The following is a 20,871-nucleotide window of genomic DNA, read 5'->3' as shown; positions in this document are numbered from 1 at the left end:
TAAATATGTTTTTCACCAAACATTCAGATGACCTAAGGTTAAAGGCATTAGAAATGATCTGCTAACATGGAACAAAATCAATGTATTCGATGGCAGATCTCTGCTAAGGCAAAGAAAAGGAAGAAAGACAAATGTCTAATGCTAGTTCTGAATCTCAAATCTTTCATGAAGATGATAAGAGTAAAAAAACAGCCAAAGAGAAGGAAAAGGAACAAGGAATATATATATAGACATCTGCCATCGAACACGTGGTCTCCTTTGTCTACATGTAGTGTTGCCTACATGTGGTGTCTACATGTGATGTACATCCATGTAGACAAGGGAGACCAATGAGCAAAATCCCATTTGCTTACAAAATCTTCCAGCAATTTCTCCAATAAGGAGTGACCCACAAGGACTGTGGCTCATATTTAAGAAGGACCAATGATCTGAATTAAACCAAAGCAAAAGTGACTCACCTTTGGAGACAACTTTATCCAAAGTACAAAATGTCAAATGTACAACACAAAGGTCAACTAAACTAGGGAAAAAAGAAAATTCCTGGTCCCTCTGACTCATCTTACTCCATGCAACCGCACAAAATAGTTAAAACAAATATTGACAGGATTTGTGTGTGTCGGGGGAGTGTTCGAAAAACCTATGTCTGGCATGGCTTAAATTGGCCAAGAAGTACATCTCCTTCTCACGAATCCATGAACTACACTTCATATTTAGAAATCGTTTTATTTTGCTGAATGGTCATGATCCCTGTCCCAGGCCAGACAGCTAAATACAAAAAAAGTTTTAAAGTTCGAATGTAGACTAAGCCAAATCAGCTGCTACCAAGTGAGTATTAGACTTACTGCCTTTATGGGTAAATCAAAGGTCAAGTAAATGTCTTCACAGAATATTGAAATGAATTCAAATAACGAAACAGAGGTAACATTAAGGCCCTTTAATATGCATTGATTCCTTTTGTCTTTAAATGTTCTATTTGTATGCATGTGGGTAACTAATTCTAAAAAAAAAAAAAAGAAAAAAAAAAAAAAAAAAAAAAAATAAATGTTCTATTTGTGAATGCCCAGGCAGAGAGACTTATCTCTTTTCAAATGGGCAGACAAGGTGTTCACCTGTTTAGAAACACTGGTTTACTAGAACATGCAATGTAAATTGAACATCAAATTGGAATGTTCACAAGTAATTATTATATTTTCGATCACCAATAGCTGTCAGATTCATAAATGCTTTCAGAAGAATAATCAGCCTTCTTAAAGCAACTCTGTCAATGGGAAGGAACGAAGGCAAGCAAAATGGGTGAAAATGTTCCTCCCGTCACTTGACCTGAGAAGTGAAAAGCCAAGCACATTGGTGTCAGGAGGCTCTACTTGGGTCGCAATACGACTGGGTAAGAGGAAAGGACAATTCCTACCACTTTCATATTTAGCTTGAATTTATAGTAAGATCAGAGGCTGAGCAGAGCTGCTTTCCAGCACATGATCCAAATATTTTTCCTAAGAAATGTAGCTGCTTTGTTACTTATAGTAAAAACACTAATCACAGACCTTTAAGGAGAACACAAAGGAGAAAGATTCCAGTTAATTAAGAGGTGGTGAACATTCTAAAAGGAGGCATACTTTCTAGATGCCTTCCAGACAAAATTATACCTATATAGGGCTAAACTGAGTTAGAAGGCTGAGTAATTCACCTGGCAGGGGACACTTCAGTTATGGAAAGCATAGACATCCTAGAACCAGAGGCGAGAGAGAGAGGAATAAATTATCCTGTGCACTCCCCAAAATAATGTTCATAGCTCTATCTGGGGGTGAAAGTCATCAACCTGGGTGAAAGTCCCAGAAAGCTTCGCTTCTTTCTAGAGCAGGGGTCAGCAAACTTCTTTAAAGGGCCAAAGAGTAAACATTTTCAGCTTTGTGGGCTACAGGTCTCTGAAATAACTACTCAACTCTACTAGTGTAGAATAAAAGCAGCCAGAGACCATAATATAAATTAATGAGTGTGGCTGGATTTCAGCAAGACTTTACTTATAAAAACAGGTGGCAAGCCAGGTACAGTGGCTCATGCCTGTAATCCCAGCGCTTTGGGAGGCTTAGGTGGGAGTACTGCTTGAGACCAGGAGTTGGAGACCAGCCTGGGCAACATAACAAGATCCTGTCTCTAAAAAATATAAGAAGAAAGAAGAAGGAAGAAGGAAGGAGAAAGAAGGAAGAAGAACAAAGAAAGAAGAAGAAGAAGAAAAATTAGCTGGGCGTGGTGGTGCATGCCTGTACTACTACTACTCGGGAGGCTGAGGCAGGAGGATGGCTTGAACCCAGGAGGTCAAGGTTACAGTGATCTATGATTGTGCCACTGTATACCAGTCTGGGTGACAGAGTGAGATCCTGTCTGTAATTAAAGAAAAAAAACAAAACAGGTGGTAGCACAAGGAATTTACTAAAACTATTAGAATAAATGAGATCAGCAAGATTATAGGATATAAAATAAATATACAAAAATTAATTGTACAAAAGGATATGTCCATCCAAAAACTTGGACGTGTTTACAGCAGTATCATTCAGAGTAGCCAAGAATAGGGGCTGTCATTTTCTCCTTTTGTTGGAAATCTCAATGTCAGTTTCCAAGTCTGAAGACTGAGTATTAAGCTGCATGATTTCAAAGATACTTTCCAGAGCTGACATTTCATGATCTGCCATTGGACTCAGTAGGCACAAGTATTTGCCAGCTGATCCCTGGCAGACCAGTTCACTATACTTTATTCCACATATTCAAAATCACTCTTTACTCCTACTTAATACTATGCAATCATATATCATTTGTCTCACAAAGGATTAAGTGAGAGAAAATGCTACTGTAAAAATTTGCTTATATCACTGGCAGAATGGATCAACAAGCATGACACATATAAGGCAAAGCCTCCTCAAATACCATATTATCTCAATTCTATGATGCCACCATGTATTGCCACTGAATCCATTACAGCTTTCCAAGAAAGAAAGAAAGGTCTAAAAATATTTCCTTTGCCACAGATAAAAAAAATTCAGAAATGTACACCTGAAAACAATAGTTATCTTAAAATTAAGAAGCTATAATACCATAGAAACCATCATATTTAAAACATTTAGTTTGCGCTAAGTAACACAAAAACTTACCTTTTCCAGTTTTGAGCCCTTTTGCCTTCTCAAGGGCTTCATAGTACCTGTCAGCACATTCAGGGATTATGTCATTTGCATTACAAGCAGAAGACTTCAATATAGACAAAATATCATTTGGTTTTTTCCCCTCCAAACACTGATTAACATCAATGATCAGCGTAACACCTGGGTAACAAGAAAAAAAATGTTTCTTGTTAATGGTTATCTTTTACTTCAAAGGCATGCAAATATATAATTCATACTTTGAGGAACGCATTAGTATTAAACCTTTTTACGTACCACATATGCCTGAGCCAATAACCAACTCATCTATCAGTTTAGGTTGTAAGAGTAAGATTCCATGAGAGCACGGTTTATTAAAAACCACAATATTTCCTGGTTATTCTTTTGCAGTGTCAAGGCACTGGGTTTTGCTTGCTGTAGTAATCTATGAAACACGGTGAATGCATAACAACAGTAGATGGGCAGCCCTGACCTAGGTCATTAATCTGTCTTTGAGTACCAGCTTTACAAAGGCATCTACTATTTGAAGATAAAAAAAATGCTATTTAAACTATGGAAATCCTAGTACTCTCTGGTATTGTGGTAGTATATGTGGCAAGACTGTCATAAGCAACCTTAACAAATGTTCTAGAAGGGTACAGCTGGAATGGCCATGTGTAATGGAGTCCAGAAACTTGCCTCTGAAGCCAGTTTAGACCTAACAAGCATTTTATCCCATTGCAAATATCTGCCTGTCTCCATGAACAAAACCTAAAGAAAGTTAAACTTAGTGAATTGCTTAAAGCAAGTTAACTTAGTGAATTCTTTAGTATCTCTTTAGTTCCAGGTAAGAATGCTGGGCCCAACCAACGAAACTACTGTTTTTACAACCAATAGTGAGTTAGAAATGGAGAACAAAAAACAAACAAACAAACAAAAAACAAAGGAAGAAGCCAGGTTAAAATATTTCCTTGATGAAAAAAGATCTTAATGAAAAGGGGAGAGATGGATATTTTTTCTTACACACATAAACTCTACAAGTGTTAAATGATATTGCTGTACTCAAACTGTGTTCACATGCGCATAGCACTATGGGGGGTGAAGAGGCAAGAAAAACAGCTCAACCTACAGGAACCTGGAGCCAAAGCCATGAAAACCTGGAGGGCCACATAAAGACTGAAGGAGGACTTCTCTAGCACACGCCAATGGTGGCTGAACAAAAGGTACAGCAGTACGTTCTTGTGCGTATACAGATTAGGAGGAAATGGGTGAACCATCTTCCTTTTTCCTCTTCTCTAGGATGGAAAAAGATGTAGTACTAGCATTTGAGAAGTCTGTGGTCTGAGAGAAGCAGAAGGAACAAGTAAACGACGAAGAATTCTAACGTGAATTACACCTGATAGCTTCATCTAACTAACTCAGTAAAATGTTATTTTCCTCATAAAACAACACTAAAAAAGGCAGGGATTTCTTGCCTATATTCATATCGTGAGTATTGATGTACAAGGAGCTGGTCCACAGGCCAATTCTCGGATAACTGAGGCTAATTCCTTACATACCAGTTCTCATCTCAATAGAAACCATTTTCAATAAAACTCTAAAACATGCCTTAATAGTTGCTATCTTGCTCTTCATTGTACCCACAGTCTGGTACACAGTAGGTACTTAATGTCTGCTACGAGCTGCCAGAAGAGTCCTTCATGTCATTAAAATTATACTGTGTATAATATAGTGATACTTTTGAGGACTATAGAGGTGTTTGGGCTTATTTTCTCTGCCCTAAGTGGACTCTAACTCCTATGCTTTGTAGCTTTTCCCTTTTCCTTTGCTGTCAACAAACTATCATTTCTTATTGACATCTGTGTGCCTGCCTATGGCAGCCAAACACTTTCTACTTTGTGATTTGTGGCTTCTGACATCCCCTTGAGTCAGGAAGACAGACAACCAAAGATATTATAATAGAGTCATGCCTAAGAATCAATAGGTTCAATCGGTATGTCTGAGGGGTCCCCAGTAAGTAAAGTAGATCAGCTCTAATGTACAGGCTTTGGGACATTTACTTTGTTTTACTTAATCTGTGGGTTGTAGTTAAGTTCTAGATAGTTGAAGATGTTAAATAAGTGATCTCCAGAAAGTCAGGTACGTTTCTGTTAAGGAACAAATGAAAAAAACCTCCCATAAATCTCCCAAGAGATCCAAAAAAAATGTTTGCTTTTTATCTTAAGTCCTATACTAGCAGGCTCACTTAAGGCATGCATTCGCAATGCAGGCAATACAACCTGAGCAAAAATTGTTTTTTGTGGGGTGGGAATGAAAAAATCTTTTTATGTATAAGGCATAGATCTACATATGGTACATGAACAGGTACACACTATATCTGTGGCATTAAAATTTCATGGTAAGGCCGGGCGCTGTGGCTCACGCCTGTAATCCTAGCTCTTGGGAGGCCGAGGCGGGCGGATTGCTCGAGGTCAGGAGTTCAAAACCAGCCTGAGCAAGAGCGAGACCCCGTCTCTACTATAAATAGAAAGAAATTAATTGGCCAACTGATATATATATAAAAAATTAGCCGGGCATGGTGGCGCATGCCTGTAGTCCCAGCTACTCGGGGGGCTGAGGCAGAAGGATCACTCAAGCCCAGGAGTTTGAGGTTGCTGTGAGCTAGGCTGACACCACGGCACTCACTCTAGCCTGGACAACAAAGTGAGACTCTGTCTCAAAAAAAAAAAAAAAAAAAATTTCATGGTAAGGAGTGATTAGGCAAAAAAAAAAAAAAAAAAAAAAAGTCTAAAAAGATTCCTTAGGGTGAAATAATGAAAAAAAGGTTGTGAAACATTGCTCTAAGGAGTCAAAAATAGAGGCAAACCTACTTTAAAAGCAAGCAAGATACTCCAGTGAAAGTGAACCCTAGGCCAAAATGAAGGAGACTTCAGTTACTCTGCCTTTTTAAATCTTGCTTGTGGTAAAATATATGGGCCAATACATTTTCTCTTATCAAATAATCTGGGAGTATGTTTGATGCTTATAGCATGTGACCAGAATCTGTTTTAAGTCTTCATGCAAAGGGTAAAGGAATGCTTTTAAAAGTAAGATTAAATTCCTATTGAAAACCCAGAAAATTCCTGACATCAGAATATAGATGGATTTAACTTCGGAAAATTTTTGTTGTTGGTATATATCATAGAAGAAAGTATATCAACTCTTCTGAGGGACAGGACAGAGGGAGAAGATGGGATTTTAGATGGGGAAGTATAGAGTACAAAATCACACATTTGAGGAAACCTCTCACTTTCATAGTCAATAGAGCCATGAGTCTTGATGTGAAAAACACGATCAACATTTGCAGGCCCAAAGTAAGAAGAACAATGAATAAAAGGAATAAAATAACTTCTAAATCGGTTTGATCTTTAAGAGAAAAATCATAACTATTTAAGGCTATTTGGATATCTATATTACAATCTAATTTCTTAAAAGTCTCTTTTCAGACTATGGTTGCCTTCAGTTTTATATTTAAATCTCTTACCCACACAGTTCAACTTTATTACTTTTTTCCTTAAGGAGTAGAGTGCTAGAAAGGAAAGATTTCAAAGTTCCTAAGGGTATAAAAGTTCAAGTTTGAGAAATAGACATATTTCCGAGCTAAGGAAATAAAAACCACATGTTTCTTGCAGATGTTTCCAAAGTTAAAAGCACATCTGTGGAATAATGCTAAGGCATCTTAAGAGTACTCTAATCTGATACACTGGAAGAAATTCTAATTATGCCATGAGTTGGCAGGTTAATGAACTATAATTTTAGGAATCTTATTTTAATCTATATAGGGTATTCATAATATGGAGAGTGTTAGTATATCAGTTTAGAAGCTATTTCAGATTGTCATGTATATTTTCATACTATTCCTCCTTTAAAATAGAGGGTTAAGATAAAATAAAAATTTTCATCATTTGAACCAGTATGGGGATTCTGCCAGTTGAGGATTATACCTATTCTAATTATGTACTATGGAACCAGGGAAGTAACCATAGGGTGGGTTTGGGGACGCACTGTGAGACGGACTCAAGCTAAAACTGCATTGATCACCTGACCTCCACAAGCCCCTACTCCGACTAGTGAACCACAGTAATAGTTAGGGTCTCCTGGAATTAGTGTCAGTTCAGAGCCAGTGCCCAGTAATCCCTGAAAAGTCTGGTTATGTCCCTTTCACCAAGTGTAGTCACCCTGGTAAAAAGCCATAGGTTCCTTTGGGAAAGTCTGGAAGATTAATAGTATAAATTTCTGGTCGTGTGGCAGGGTCTTTCCTCAAGGGAATTGGCCTCCCTTTCATTTGAGGGGTTCTGGGTTTATAAACTGGCTTTAGTCTGGGAAGTGACTGAGGGACTGTGACTTTTTGTTCTGATGATTCAAGTTAGACTTCTGTTCACTTGATCTAGAACTCTTCTACTTGTATAGATTAAGTAGGAATTGAGTAGATTACCAGTCTGTTTTATTTCTAGGAGTGTCTTGATCAATTAGCCAACTCCACAGGTCTCTGTGAGTCAGACTATTCCAATTACTGTGCTTGACAGTAACCACATTCACCTACCTTGGTGACTAAGTGCTGATACCTATCCCCTGCCAGCCTGCCCTACAAATTTTGACTCACCATCTTCTTTAGTCCAGTGAGCCAATTCCTTAAAATATCTATACACTCTCTCTGTATATGTAAGTATGCATGTACGTGTGTGTATCTACCTACCTATGGATAGACAGACCTATCCTACTGATCTATTTCTCTGGCAAACCCTGATCAATAACCAAGAGGGGCATGGAAAGGAGAATGGACATTTATTACGCAGAAATGAGGTAGTTTTCTAAGGAACAAGAGAAAAAAATTTGATTCAATCATAAAATTTGAGAGCTTAGAAAGCATTTTTTGCTTTCAGGATTTTGTTTGGCAACACTGTCAAATTTTGTTGGAGACAGCATCTAATCATTGAAAAGAAAGCAACCAACTAATTTTTACCAAGAAGTAAAACTTGGTAACAGAGTCCAAATCTTTCCAGAAGTTAAAAATGAAATGACTTCAGCCACATACCCAAATACAAGCAAAGCAAGTTTCATGAACAAAAGGCGCATACTCACCTTGTTTCGCTCTGTCTTTGTTCCCGTTGGCCTCATTGATGGCTTGCTGTATTTCCTCCAGCCAAAGAACTTTAGAAATACTCTCAGGATTCTGTCAACAATGTCATAGGATAAAAGAACAGTGAATGATGAGAAAACAGGATTAATAACTGCTTTTCAGGAGCCATTTTAGTGTAATCTCCACAGATGTTTAATAATCAACTACCGAGCATTGCCTTACATTGTACAAGAAATAGACTCTAAATCTGACCACTTTTCCCTTCTTCCCAGCCCACTGTCATCTCCCAACGGACAGCTGCTTGGTCTATTTGCTTTTGCTTCTTCCAACTTTGTCCTCTACTGAGAACCAGATGATCTCTTCCAAATGGACATCTCATTACACCACTCCTCTGCTAACACTCTCCCAAAAGCTCCCCCCTGCACAAACTCCTTTCTCCTGGACTTTGGAGCTCTGATGATGAGTCCCTACTGCCCCTCTGGCTTCACCTCACACCCTCCACTTTTCCATTCCCTGCCGGAACTTCACAGCAGCCTCCTCCAGGCCATAATAATCAACCCTACCTGCATGGCTACTGGCCTTTTCTTGTCATTCAAGCCTCAACTCAAATGCTATCTCTTCCAAAATGTCTTTCCTGTCTACCCTAGTCAAATACTCTCCCCCAGTCAATAACCTTGATTCCCAAACTAAGTTCCAAGGGGTGCCCCACAGTACCATGGGATATTTTAAATTTACAAAATAAACACATGGCGATTGCCCTCAAGGAGCTAACAGCCTAGTTTTGGAGACAGACAGATGTGTCGAGGAAATTATAATACAATGTGATCAGGACAACAGTAGCTGTAGATACATGATCCAGAAATAGGCAAGAAAGGATTAACATTTGGCAATGTGTTGAGTCACAGGGGGAGAAAAGACTAAGTAGGTAAGCACAGCTTCAGAAAGGAAGTGAGAGCAGCAATGAAAACATATTGAATTCTCTTTACTATTTTACAACTTTGAGTTGATTCTGATGATACTGCTATAAATGCAGTGCTGGCATACATTAAATGGGACTTCCAGGTATTAACTGTGTTTTATAAATACTTGTCCAATATTGCAACTATTAACAGTAGAAATATTTTCAGGGAAGATGTGACATTCCATTTAAAAAATGGGAACATGCTGCCTGTATGTAGGAATGAATGAGTGCTGTGTTGGAAGTCCTACATCAAGGCTGCGGTGAGCCACTGCAGCAGACTGAGCTCCACAGACACAGCGCAGGGGCAAGGAAGAGCCCGACGGGCACTGGGTGACTCTGTGCCTTGCTGAGAAAAAATAACTAAACACAGGCAAAGGAGATCCTGAGAAGCCGAGAGGCAAAACGTATCAGACACATTCTTTGTGCAAACTTGTAGGGACAAGCAGCAGCAGCAGCAGCAGCAACCAGATGCTCTAGTCAACTTCTCAGAGTTTTCTAGGAAGTGGTCTGAGAGGTGGAAGACCATGTCTGCTAAAGAGAAAGGAAAGTCTGAAGACACGGCAAAGGTGGACAAGGCCCATTATGAAAGAGAAATGAAAACCCATCTCTCTCCTAAAGCAGAAACATAAAAGAAGTTCAAGGATCCCAATGCACCCCCAAGGCCTTCTTCGGCCTTTTTCTTTTTCTGTTCTGAGTATCCCCTTAAATCAAAGGAAAACATCGCAGCCTGCCCATTGGTGATGGTGCAGAGAAACTGGGAGAGATGTGGAATGACACTGCTGCAGGTGACAAGCAGCCTTGGGAAAAGGTGGCTGCAAAGCTGAAGGGAAAAAAAATACAAAAAGGATGTTGCTGCATACCAAGTTAAAGGAAAGCCTGATGCAGCAAAAAAAGGAGTTGTCAAGGCTGAAAAAAGCAAGAAAAAGGAAGATGAGGAAGATGAAGAGGAAGGAGGAAGAAGATAGAGATGAAGATGATGAATAAGTTGGTTCTAATACAGTTTTTTTTTCCTTGTCTGAAAAGCATTTAACCCCCCTGTACACAACTCACTCCTCTCAAAGAAAAAAATTAAAATGCAAGGCTGTGTAAGATTTGTTTTGAAACTGTACAGTGTGTCTTTTCGTGTATAGTTATCACATTACCAAATGTGTCTTTAGCTAGCCTTGTCCTGGTGGTATTTTCAATAGCCACTAACTTTGCCCAGTACAGCATGGGGGCTATAAATTGACATGGACATTTAATGCAGGCTCTTGTTGGTGCACAGCACAGATTAAGTTACATACGGGGATGGTAGTTTTTTCATCTTCAGTTGTATCTGATGCAGCTTATATGAAATAATTGTTACTCTGTTAACTAAATACCACTCTGTAATTGCAAAAACAACAAAAAAAGTTACAGGTGTTTTGTTGACATTCTGAATGCTTCTAAATAAATACAATCTTTTTTTTATTAGGGGAAAAAAAAAAAGAGTGTGGTGAATGAAAAGACAAAACTACCAACACTGGAGCCTGGAGAACCAACTCCATCATTTAGGACTCAGGATAGATGGGGGCAGGAAGAAAAAATAACAGTCCCCAGCTCCTCTGGCAGGCTTCTAACCCTGCTTGCCTCAGAGGCTAACCTAAGATAATCCAGGGCTCTGAAAATGAGACAGAATATCCGTTATTTAATCCTGCGATGTCTGGGCCAAAGGGAACCTCTGGGGAACGCCTGGCACTTGCTTTCACAATCATCTCTAGCTACATGGCAGGCCACGTGGGAACCATCAGCTGTCAGTAAGGTTTTCCATTTTTTTCAAGAATGGATGGGGGAGTTTCAAACAGGAAGGAAGATGGAAAGGGGAAGACCAGAAGAGGAAGAGAGAGATAGGGAAGCAGGAACTCTTTTTCCTCTGTTTCAAAGCCCTAAGAGAACTCAGTACATTCCAGACATGGGCCAAAAACTAAGCTCCATAAAAGTTCATTTATATCTGTCTCAGTTTTTTGGAAGGGTATTTGAGCTTTCCTTCATGACTAGTCACTGTAGAAGATTCACCACACAGACTTTTACTGAGAAGGCGGTGACAATCCTACTTCAAAGCTTAAAGTTTTTGTCTTATAAGCCAAAGTAAAGAGAGACTTTGCAAATCAATGAGTTTAAGTCAGGGGGTTTCAACCATGGCACACTGAAGTAAAGGTTGCTAGAATTAAAGATAAAACTGAGAATGAAAATCAAATCCTACCAAGTCTCCTATTTCAACTGTTCACCAGAAGATTGGAAATAATACTATCTTTACGGGATGGCCACATTTCTACCACAGTTAAGTAGCCAGGTTCAATATAAGAACTACAAATGAATAAAATGACTAGAAACGAGGCCACGTGCAAATCAATTGATAAATTCCTACATTTAGATGACTCATAGTTTTAATGAGACAAAAAATACCTTCAATATTTTTGGGGATTTGTTATTATTTATACAAGATAATAGCATTCTATCTTAGTCTGTGTAACCATGTATTATGTAGTTGAAGTAGTAAACACTGACCTTTGATTATGAAATTCTTGGTCTGATGACATTTAATCAAAGATGTAAAAAGTTCCCGCAGATTAATTCCTTCCTAGTTTATCACTCAGCCTTTAAGTGTTGTGAAATTCACTGTGTTTTATAGGCAGCAAGATGTTGGGTTGTCTGACTTATAATCTTAGGTTTTGTTAATTACAGAAAAATCTACTATAATGAAGGTTTTTTTTTTTTTTTACTATATATTAAATCATATGCTCCAGAATATAATTCATAAAAGCTCATATGTTGCACAATGTGAATGTACTTAATACTACTGAACACTTATGGTTAAGGTGGTAAATTTTATGTTATGTGTATTTTATCACAATTTTTAAAAATCTTATTCAGACCTACTGATCAATACTCATGGAATAAAGGGAGTCCTTTGCATTTCAATATTGCATTATGATTTTACTTTAATAATACTATGTTGTTTGGGAGGTTTTGCAAGTTACCTGACTCTATAGTTACTAAATGGCTCAAAACACATTGAGCTACGGCAAAAAAAAAAAAAAAAAAAATCCCAATCCTCTCAAATCTCCCCACAAAACAAATATGAAACCAAGTTCTGGCCAGGCACACACTGATGACAAATTCAGACCCATGTGACACTGATGAAGAATTTTCAAAGTAATCAAGCATTCAAACAATTTTAACTTACTAAAAAATGTTTACTTTCCTAGTTAATTTATAATTATGTAATATGTTTAAGAATTAAGATTTGAAATAGCTGGGAGGATAAAGGAAAGGATAATTTCTGACAGCTTAATTATTAAGTAGAAATTACACTTTGGAACTGCATTTTAAAAATGAGTTAAAAATGAGAAATGGGACAGATTCAAAACTATTAATACCTGCTACTCGGCATCTCTTTTTTGGCTCAGCTCTGTAAAAGGCTGTATACGTTCTGCCATTCTTCAAAAGCACATAAATATACTGGGTGAGAATTACAGCATCTGTGCAGAACGGATTGGTAGGGGTGGGTAAGAGTTAAATAACTTTCTCAGGGGTAACGTGACACGCTCAGAGGCTTGGCCTGAGTCATGCACACTGAAACACCCAGTGGGTCACATCCTTTCCCTGCAGAGGACCAGGGCATGTTTCCTGCCTGCTCAGCACAGCAGGGCATACTTCTTCCACCAGCAGAGCGAGCCTTTCATCTGCTGCTACCACATGGAACTGGGGTGAATCTGTGCTCTGTGATTTTACACATTTGATAACATTTGGGAAACAGGATTTAGATCATCAAAATGAAAGACCTCATCTCTGCAGCTGCTGGACTACTGCTTCTGGTGCCTTCTTTTTGTCAAAGCGGTAAGTTCTTTCCTCGTGGGGTAGGATGGGGACGCTGGTTTGTGTTACAGATTAAGACTCAACTGAACCTAATTTTCTTTACATCTCACACAAACTGCAAACCCTAAAGGCATAGTTTAATTTTACTTATTAAAAGGCAGAACCATAGAAGTGAATATCTATAGTTTGTTCACTCCATTCCGATCTTGTCAAAGACTGTGTTCGCCACTGACATTTAAAAATTGGTGGCATATTCAAGATTTTAGATACCTACAATTAAGTCAAGAAGCAATTTTCTTTGTGAGACGTTTTTATGGTTTGTAAGAATTTCCTCTGATTTAGCAAAGATACCCCTTTTTCAAGGGATTAAGAAAACATCCTATGTTTATACCTCCTGGTCAGACACAAATGGGGGAAACGAGATTATTGCCGGAAAGAGCAAGTCATCTGCCTTCAGTAGCCAGTGATGCTAATAAGTCAGTGTTTCCGAAATTAGATACTTTTTTTTTTTACTTTCCGTGGTACCAGGGAGTTTCCTCATCCTCATGTATGATTTTTTATTTTTAGAAATAAGATCTCCCAAACACCACTATTCAATCTCGAATGTGTTTCCCATTTCACTTATCACAACGTTAGCCTGTAATAATCTGCTTGCTCCAAAATTAACCAGTTTGGGATAGGTCTGTGTCCACTGTCCTTTAGCTGTTAGGTCATACTCCAGTCAACACTGCTAGGAGGAGGAGAGGTCAGGTACAGCAGGGGGAGGGGGGAGAACCCAAAATTAAAGGAAAAATAACGCCCTGCAAAGGAACGCTGTGTAAATGGGTAGTTGGAATTCCTGGGGCATGTCACAGAGTTTTAAGAGAACCTGTGGGGGACCACGGTGGCACACGAGGGATCTATGAACAGGATGAGTGCCTGCTCTTTCTGGAAGAGAATGAGTCTAAATGCTGAGCAGCAGAACTGCAGAAGAGACAAGGTTTGTGGAGGTGGTTCCTTCAAGGCGCTAGAGGGGTTTGGTGGAAGTGAAAAGCGGGACTCCAAAGAGACTTAGTAAGAGGCAATGCATTTGCTTTCTTCCACAGGGGCTGGGGGAGAAATGTAAAGGTCGTTATGTAGCGGCTGTAGTCCCCTCTCTCTGCATTAGCCCCTCACCAATGTCTTTTCCCAGGTTGAAAAAACATTTCAGATATATTATGCCAAATGGAAATACTTGTATAAGGAATTCAAATACATCAAAAAATAAAATTTAACAATGAGTGCTATTCTTAAGCAAAACCAGTCTCTAAGGAACAAAAAGCTTATTTAAGCAGAACCAGATCTGAAATTCTCATGGAACATGTAATCAATTCAATGTTTCCACAAACACAGGCACTTTTTAGCATGTTTGCAGACACACTGTCTTGCTCAATCCCAGGAATTTTCTGAAAACTGACAAACACTTGATTTCAACAGCTCTTATCAGATCCTGAAGGGAAACAACTTGTATGTTCTGCAGCCACCACTCCCCAGAGCTTTGTTCCTGTCTTCAAAGGCATTTCTCTTTTGGGTCACGTCAGATGTTGAGAACTTTTCTAAGCTGCAAGAGTGGAAGGATTTGTGTGGCTGAACCCGTGTCACAGGACACACCTTTAAAGATCACATCTAAATATGAGCACAGAGGAATGTGGCCTCCCCCACTTTTCTTTTTTCTTTAATCTACCTTTCCTTTAACTGACACCTGATCAGCTTCACGCTGTTGTCAGGCTGCACCTCCCGTATCTTATACACTGAATTAGGCCTGTGCAATCCCGGGGTTACGAGGGAGGCTTGGATTTCACCTGTGAGCAAACTGCTAGGGATTAAAGCAGGAAGGGAAACTGGTTCTGAATGACAAAGAGGTTACTTCACACTAACCTCAGTATTCAACCCAGAGGAATTCAGAGGTCTTGGGACAAGACGGAACTGGCAGAGAATAGGCATTTTAAAGTGATAAGTATGAGGTTTACATTGGGCATAAAAGTCCATCTTTAAGGTAACATCAGAAATTTGAGAGAATATTTTCTATACATGTCAAAGATTAATTTATCAAAAAATTACATAATAGCAAACAAGTTTGGACATTAATGCTTACTTTGTTTTTGAAATTGCCCTTTCAGGAATTAGAGTTGTTAACATTCACATGCCAAGTAATGCCAAATATTTACAGCATCATAGCTGATGTGTTTCTGTCTTTTCAAAAATTCACTTCCAGTTTCTTAGGATATCATAAGCAATTTCGTCTTCTGATTTTTCTTCCTTTGTCTCTGTTACCCCTAAAGTCTGCCTTTGGATTCTTTCTTCTCACGTCTCTCCCTAGGCTACCGCAAACACTCCTACTAAATTAAACTATAGCCTCCATGCAGATGAGGATAACCCATACCTCTAAATTGGGGTCCTGGAATTTGGGGCTCCATATCTAGTCTTCCACCTAACTAGCTGCTGGACATTTGACACACTAGTATCCCACCGGCAACTCGTCTTCAGCAATACCAAAAACTGGGATTATAGCTTCTTCCCCAGCCTGCTTCCTTGTCTCTTGTCCCACCTCAGCTAATGGCACCCTCCCCCTGCAAGTCATCTTTGCCCCTGCCTCTCCCTCACCACCCCACAGCCAACCAGATGCCAAGTCCCCAGGAGTCTCCATCACAGGGTCTCACGTGTTCTCCTGCGCCTTTCCACAACATTGATCTAGTTCAGTGACTCACCATCTTTAGTTTGAGCGACTACATTCAGATCAGGCCCCCTTGCCTCTAAGTTCTCACCTTTTCAAGTTATTCTCTGTCACCAAAGTCATCTTAAACAGAATCAAAATTAATTTCTAATTACTCCTATAATATCATAAATTGAGTGGCTTAAAACAGTACAAATTTATTAGCTTGTATTTCTGGAGGTCAGAAATCCTAAAATCAAGGGTGTTGGCAGGGCTGTGTTCATTCTGGAGGCTCTAGAATAAACTCCTTTCTTGCTTTTTTCAGCTTCTAGAAGCTGCTTGCATTGCTTGGCTTATGGCCCTTCTTCCATCTTCAAACCTCTGACTTTGATCCTCTTGCCTCCCCTCTTATAAGGGCTCATGATTACATCGGGCCTCCCTGGACAATCCAGGATAATCTCATCTTTAAGATCCTTAACTCTATTTCATCTGCAAAGTGCCTTTTGCCATGTAAAGCAACCCAGTCACAGGTTCCAGGGATTAGCAGGTGGATTCTTTAGGGGACCATTAATCTGTCTACCATGATGGTCATTCCTTTGTTCAAAAGTGTGTATGCAACCCCAGCATCTGAGAATAAGCACATGATTTCGTAGGACAGTTTAGGAGCCCTTCAGGAACTTGGCTGCCACCTACTCTGTTTCAACTTCATCTCTCAGGTGCACCTTATCAGCATAACAATGCACTGTTATGCATCTTTTGCACTAGTTGAAGTTATTAACAGGAATGGAGTTCATTTAAAACTTTACACCACTGGCACATAAATATGCAATAAAAATTTGCTAAATCAACTTATCTGGCATTCCCAGATCCCATGACAGCCAACACTATGCTTGTACCCATTCATCACCAACAGAATCTTACTCATCTATTAAGTTCCATCTCTTTACTATCTTTGCTCAAGTTCACCTCGTCCTTGAAGTTCTGCTCAAACATCTGAATCAGTTAACTATTGTCTGAATGCCTATGCAGTTTAAAGTCAGCATAACATTTGCCTATAATGTTCTGATGGGCTATTTTTGTTTCCTCCAATAATATTATAAACTCCTTACGAGTAGCATTCATCTAGTTTTTGTTCCTGTGTGGGATACCATGGTGCTGGGGCATATGATATCTACTAAAATATACACTTTTGATTATCTGATCTATATTGATTTTTTAAAATAAAAATGATCCTAAATTCTATAACCACAGAAATTATGTAGCATAAGACACTTCATTTTCTCTTGAACCACAGACATGGCTTGGCAACAAATCACATATTAATACTTCCTTTCATTTACAGGCATGAAAGATGATGCAGATAACTGGGCAACACCAACCCTACCTATTAAGACCTTTCGTGGAGCTCCCCCAAATTCTTTCGAAGTGTTCCCCCATTCTGCCATAGAAGGCAGGACAGAAGACATCCTAACTGTGAAAATTAAGTGCCCCGAAGAAAGTGTTTCAAATCTCCTCGTGAATAATGCTACCATGGGGTACCTGAGCAGCTCCTTAAGTACCAAACTGATACCTGCCATCTATATCCTGGTGTTTGTAGTTGGTGTGCCAGCCAACGCCGTGACCCTATGGATGCTCTTCTTCAGGACCAGATCCGTCTGTACGGCTGTCTTCTACACCAACCTGGCCATTGCAGATCTTCTTCTGTGTGTCACGTTACCCTTTAAGATAGCTTACCATCTCAATGGGAACAACTGGGTATTCGGAGAGGTCATGTGCCGGGCCACCACAGTCATCTTCTACGGGAACATGTACTGCTCCATTCTGCTCCTCACCTGCATCAGCATCAACCGCTACCTGGCCATCGTCCATCCTTTCACTTACCGGGGGCTGCCCAAGCGCACCTATGCCTTGCTGACATGCGGATTGGTGTGGGCAACGGTTTTCTTATACATGCTGCCATTTCTCATCCTGAAGCAGGAGTATTATCTTGTCCAGCCGGATATCACCACCTGCCATGATGTCCACAACACATGCGAGTCCTCGTCTCTCTTCCAACTATTCTACTTCATCTCCTTAGCATTCTTTGGATTCTTAATTCCATTTGTGGTTATTATCTACTGCTACACAGCCATCATCCGGACACTTAATGCATATGATCATAGGTGGTTGTGGTATGTCAAGGCAAGTCTCCTCATCCTTGCGATTTTTACTATTTGCTTTGCTCCAAGCAATATTATACTGATTATTCACCATGCGAACTACTACTACGACAGCACTGATGGCTTATACTTTATCTATCTCATAGCTTTGTGCCTAGGCAGCCTGAATAGTTGCTTAGATCCATTCCTTTATTTTCTAATGTCAAAAATCAGGGATCACTCCACTGCCTACCTTACAACAGTGAAATCGTCTTAGAGAACAAGGAAAGCTATCTGGGAAGACATACGTTCTTGGGGTGACATATGCATAGTGCAAGCTGTTCTATTCTCTAGCACCATTTTTGAGCTCCTAAGAAATAGTGCTTCAAAAATCAAACATTACACAAGCACTAGTCACTGTTTTTTTTAAAATACTTTATCAGTATTTTAAGAATGTTAATGAGAAGAAAAGATAGCATTACTCTTTATGGCAAGGGACACATTTCCATTTGCCTTCCTGCTACTTTGGTTCTCTAAACCTCTGCCTTCCTGATTCTCAGAGGCACTGCCATCCTTAAATTTTGGCATTATATTTGATCCTTCTGTCTCCTCCGACTTTCACGCTGGTGGCTGCCTCACCAGCTGACTCTATCTTCGTAGCGTCCTTCATTAGGGTGGCGTCCTTCATTAGGGTAGTGTCGTTCATTAGGGTCACTTATCCCAGTCCCATCATTGCCGCCTCTTCATTCTCTTCACTGCCAGCCTACCCTCCATTTCACAGGTCCTGCCAGATTCATGCTCCTCAAATACCAGCTTGAATACATCACTCAAAAACCTCCACCGACTCCCCACTGCTTCTGCAACGAATTATAAACCTTAAGCCTGGCATTCAGGGCTAACTGTCTAACCTGACTGCCTGTAACATAGGCACCAGTCACACTTCTTGCTCTGTTGTGATACTGACTTTTACTCTCTCCCTACTTCTTCCTCTGACCGAAAAGCTAGTTCTTAACATCTTTGCCTTAATTCTGTCCATCTCAAAGTCTGCTAAGGACCATTCTTCCCTGGTTCTCAGGCTAGCAGTGTCACTTTTCTCATTTGAACTTCCAAAGTGCTTTCTTATATTTTTTTTTATTATGGCAGCTATATAGAATTCATTGATATACAAATATTAATTCCATGAACAATTAAGCATTACATATAACGGAGAAGGTGCTTGTCCTCACTCTCCTTTGAGCTTCTTGCTGGCTCCAGGCTCTGTGGGTCCCAGCTCCAGGCTTTGCATATCACGTGGCTGAATGAATTTTAAAAATCCCAAAGCATCTAAACACCATGAAAGCCCATGACATTCATACTGAAAAGGCAACATACTTTGTATGATATGGGACATCATCATTCCTGGTTAAGCAAATAAAAAAAAAAAAAAGAGGAAGCTAAACTAAGAAAATACTCATAAGGTCATCTAGAAGTTTAAAATAATGCCTCCACTATTTTTCTTCCTTAGACATCACTTTTAATGGGGAAATCATATGTTATTATAAATGCCCAATAGTATATTCCTGTAGGTAACTGACTATGTTTCCCTTAACTTAGGGATTAGATAGCAGGGGACAGTAGTAGTTAAGGGTGGGTGGTGGTAGTGAATATAAGTGAGGTTGAGGAAACCTTTAAGCATAAAGGATTGCTGAGATGAATTTACAAGTCTGTAGGAATGTGCATTGGCTATATACTTTGTAATGACCATCAAAATAATAAAAAACGAGTTTAAATGCATTTTTTAATGTGCAGTTTCCTATTTCATTGAACTTAGGTTAAAAAAAAAAACTTGCACATGAAGACCCTTTATAGTATGTGTGTGGCTATGTGAAGAGTGACAATCAGATAAACACTAAAGTAAGCAAGAAAAACAAATCTGAAATAAGTTTCAAGATGACAAAAACTTCACCAGAAGGAAATGATTTCTGAAAATGAAGTCATCCATTACAATACAGTTTTACTTAGGGAAAAAATAAAGCAATATTCACTTGTTAAAAGCACATAATTTTATGGAGTAAATATGCAAGGAACAAAACAGAACTTTTATTAAAAAGACAAAAAAGATGCCGGCATGGATGAAGTGAAAAGGGAATGCTTATACACTGTTGCTGGGAATGTAAATCAGTACAACCTCTACAGAAAACGATATGGAGATTTCTCAAAGAACTAAAAGTAGATGTACCATTCAATCCAGCAATTCCACTACTGGGAATTTACCTAAAGGAAAAGAAGTCAGTCATTTTGTTTAAAAAAAAAAAAGATATCTGCGCCCATATGTTTATTGAGCACAAATTATAATTGCAAAGATATGGAACCAACCTAACTGCTCAGCAATCAATGAGTAGATAAAGACAACGTGATGTGTACACACACACACACACACACACACACACACACAACCACACAACCATGGAATACTATTCAGCCATCAGAAAGAAAGAAGCAATGTCTCTTGCAGCAACTTGGACAGAAGCGAAGGCCATTATTCCAAGTGAAGTAACCCAGGAACAAAAAAACCGTATACCGTATGTTCTCACTTAAAAGTGGGAGCTAAGCTATGGGTATGCATGGTCATACAGAGTGACTTAATGGACACTGGAGACTCACAAGGGAAAAGGTGGGCAGGGGTGTGGGATGAAAAATTACTTGTTGGGTGAAATGCACACTATTCAGGTGACAGGTATATTAAAAGCCTAGACTTCACTAGACAATTCCATCATGTAACAAAAAAACATTTGTACCCCCTAAGCTATTTTTAAAAACTGAATTTAAAAAATAAATATATTTTCCTTCCAAAAAAAAAAAAACCCAGAACTTTTTTTGGGTGGGGTGTAATTCATATGTTCTCAAGCAAAGCCTTTAATTATAAAATAGCTCACAATTTACTGCCTCCAGTGAATAGACACAGAAAACATGTTATACTCTGCTAAACGTGTGCCAATGTGCCCTGTCTCTTCCCAAGAGGCAAAAGGAATTTGGTG

The 20,871-nt window shown here is 39.2% G+C and overlaps 2 protein-coding genes across 4 annotated transcripts in view; one reads left to right on the top strand and one right to left on the bottom strand.

Annotated features, from left to right (window-relative positions):
- Positions 1-20,871, bottom strand: part of IQGAP2 (IQ motif containing GTPase activating protein 2) — a 275,611-nt gene that overhangs the window by 69,807 nt on the left and 184,933 nt on the right. For all 3 annotated transcript variants that reach the window (XM_012738346.2, XM_012738345.2, XM_076008132.1), the window contains 2 exons: positions 8,250-8,340; positions 3,144-3,311 (listed from right to left, as the gene is read on the bottom strand). In XM_012738346.2, the coding sequence (XP_012593800.1) occupies positions 3,144-3,311; positions 8,250-8,340 (259 nt within the window). The remainder of the gene's footprint in view (positions 1-3,143; positions 3,312-8,249; positions 8,341-20,871) is intronic.
- F2RL2 (coagulation factor II thrombin receptor like 2) lies at positions 12,806-19,627 on the top strand. The gene is made up of 2 exons (XM_012738351.3): positions 12,806-13,066; positions 17,059-19,627. The coding sequence occupies exons 1-2, from the start codon at positions 13,003-13,005 to the stop codon at positions 18,129-18,131; spliced, it is 1,137 nt and encodes a 378-aa protein (XP_012593805.1). The 5' UTR covers positions 12,806-13,002; the 3' UTR covers positions 18,132-19,627.

This window comes from Microcebus murinus, chromosome 11 (assembly GCF_040939455.1).
Source record: "Microcebus murinus isolate Inina chromosome 11, M.murinus_Inina_mat1.0, whole genome shotgun sequence".
Taxonomy (NCBI): Eukaryota; Metazoa; Chordata; class Mammalia; order Primates; family Cheirogaleidae; genus Microcebus; species Microcebus murinus.
The sequence above is the reverse complement of the archived record's forward strand: the minus strand, read 5'-3'. Positions and strand labels throughout refer to the sequence as shown.

Excerpts from the sequence above, each read along its gene's own strand:
- F2RL2 (XM_012738351.3), top strand. The coding sequence starts at position 13,003 with ATGAAAGACCTCATCTCTGCAGCTGCTGGACTACTGCTTCTGGTGCCT. Across the intron at positions 13,067-17,058 it reads GCCTTCTTTTTGTCAAAGCG|GCATGAAAGATGATGCAGAT; the intron begins GTAAGTTCTTTC and ends TTTCATTTACAG.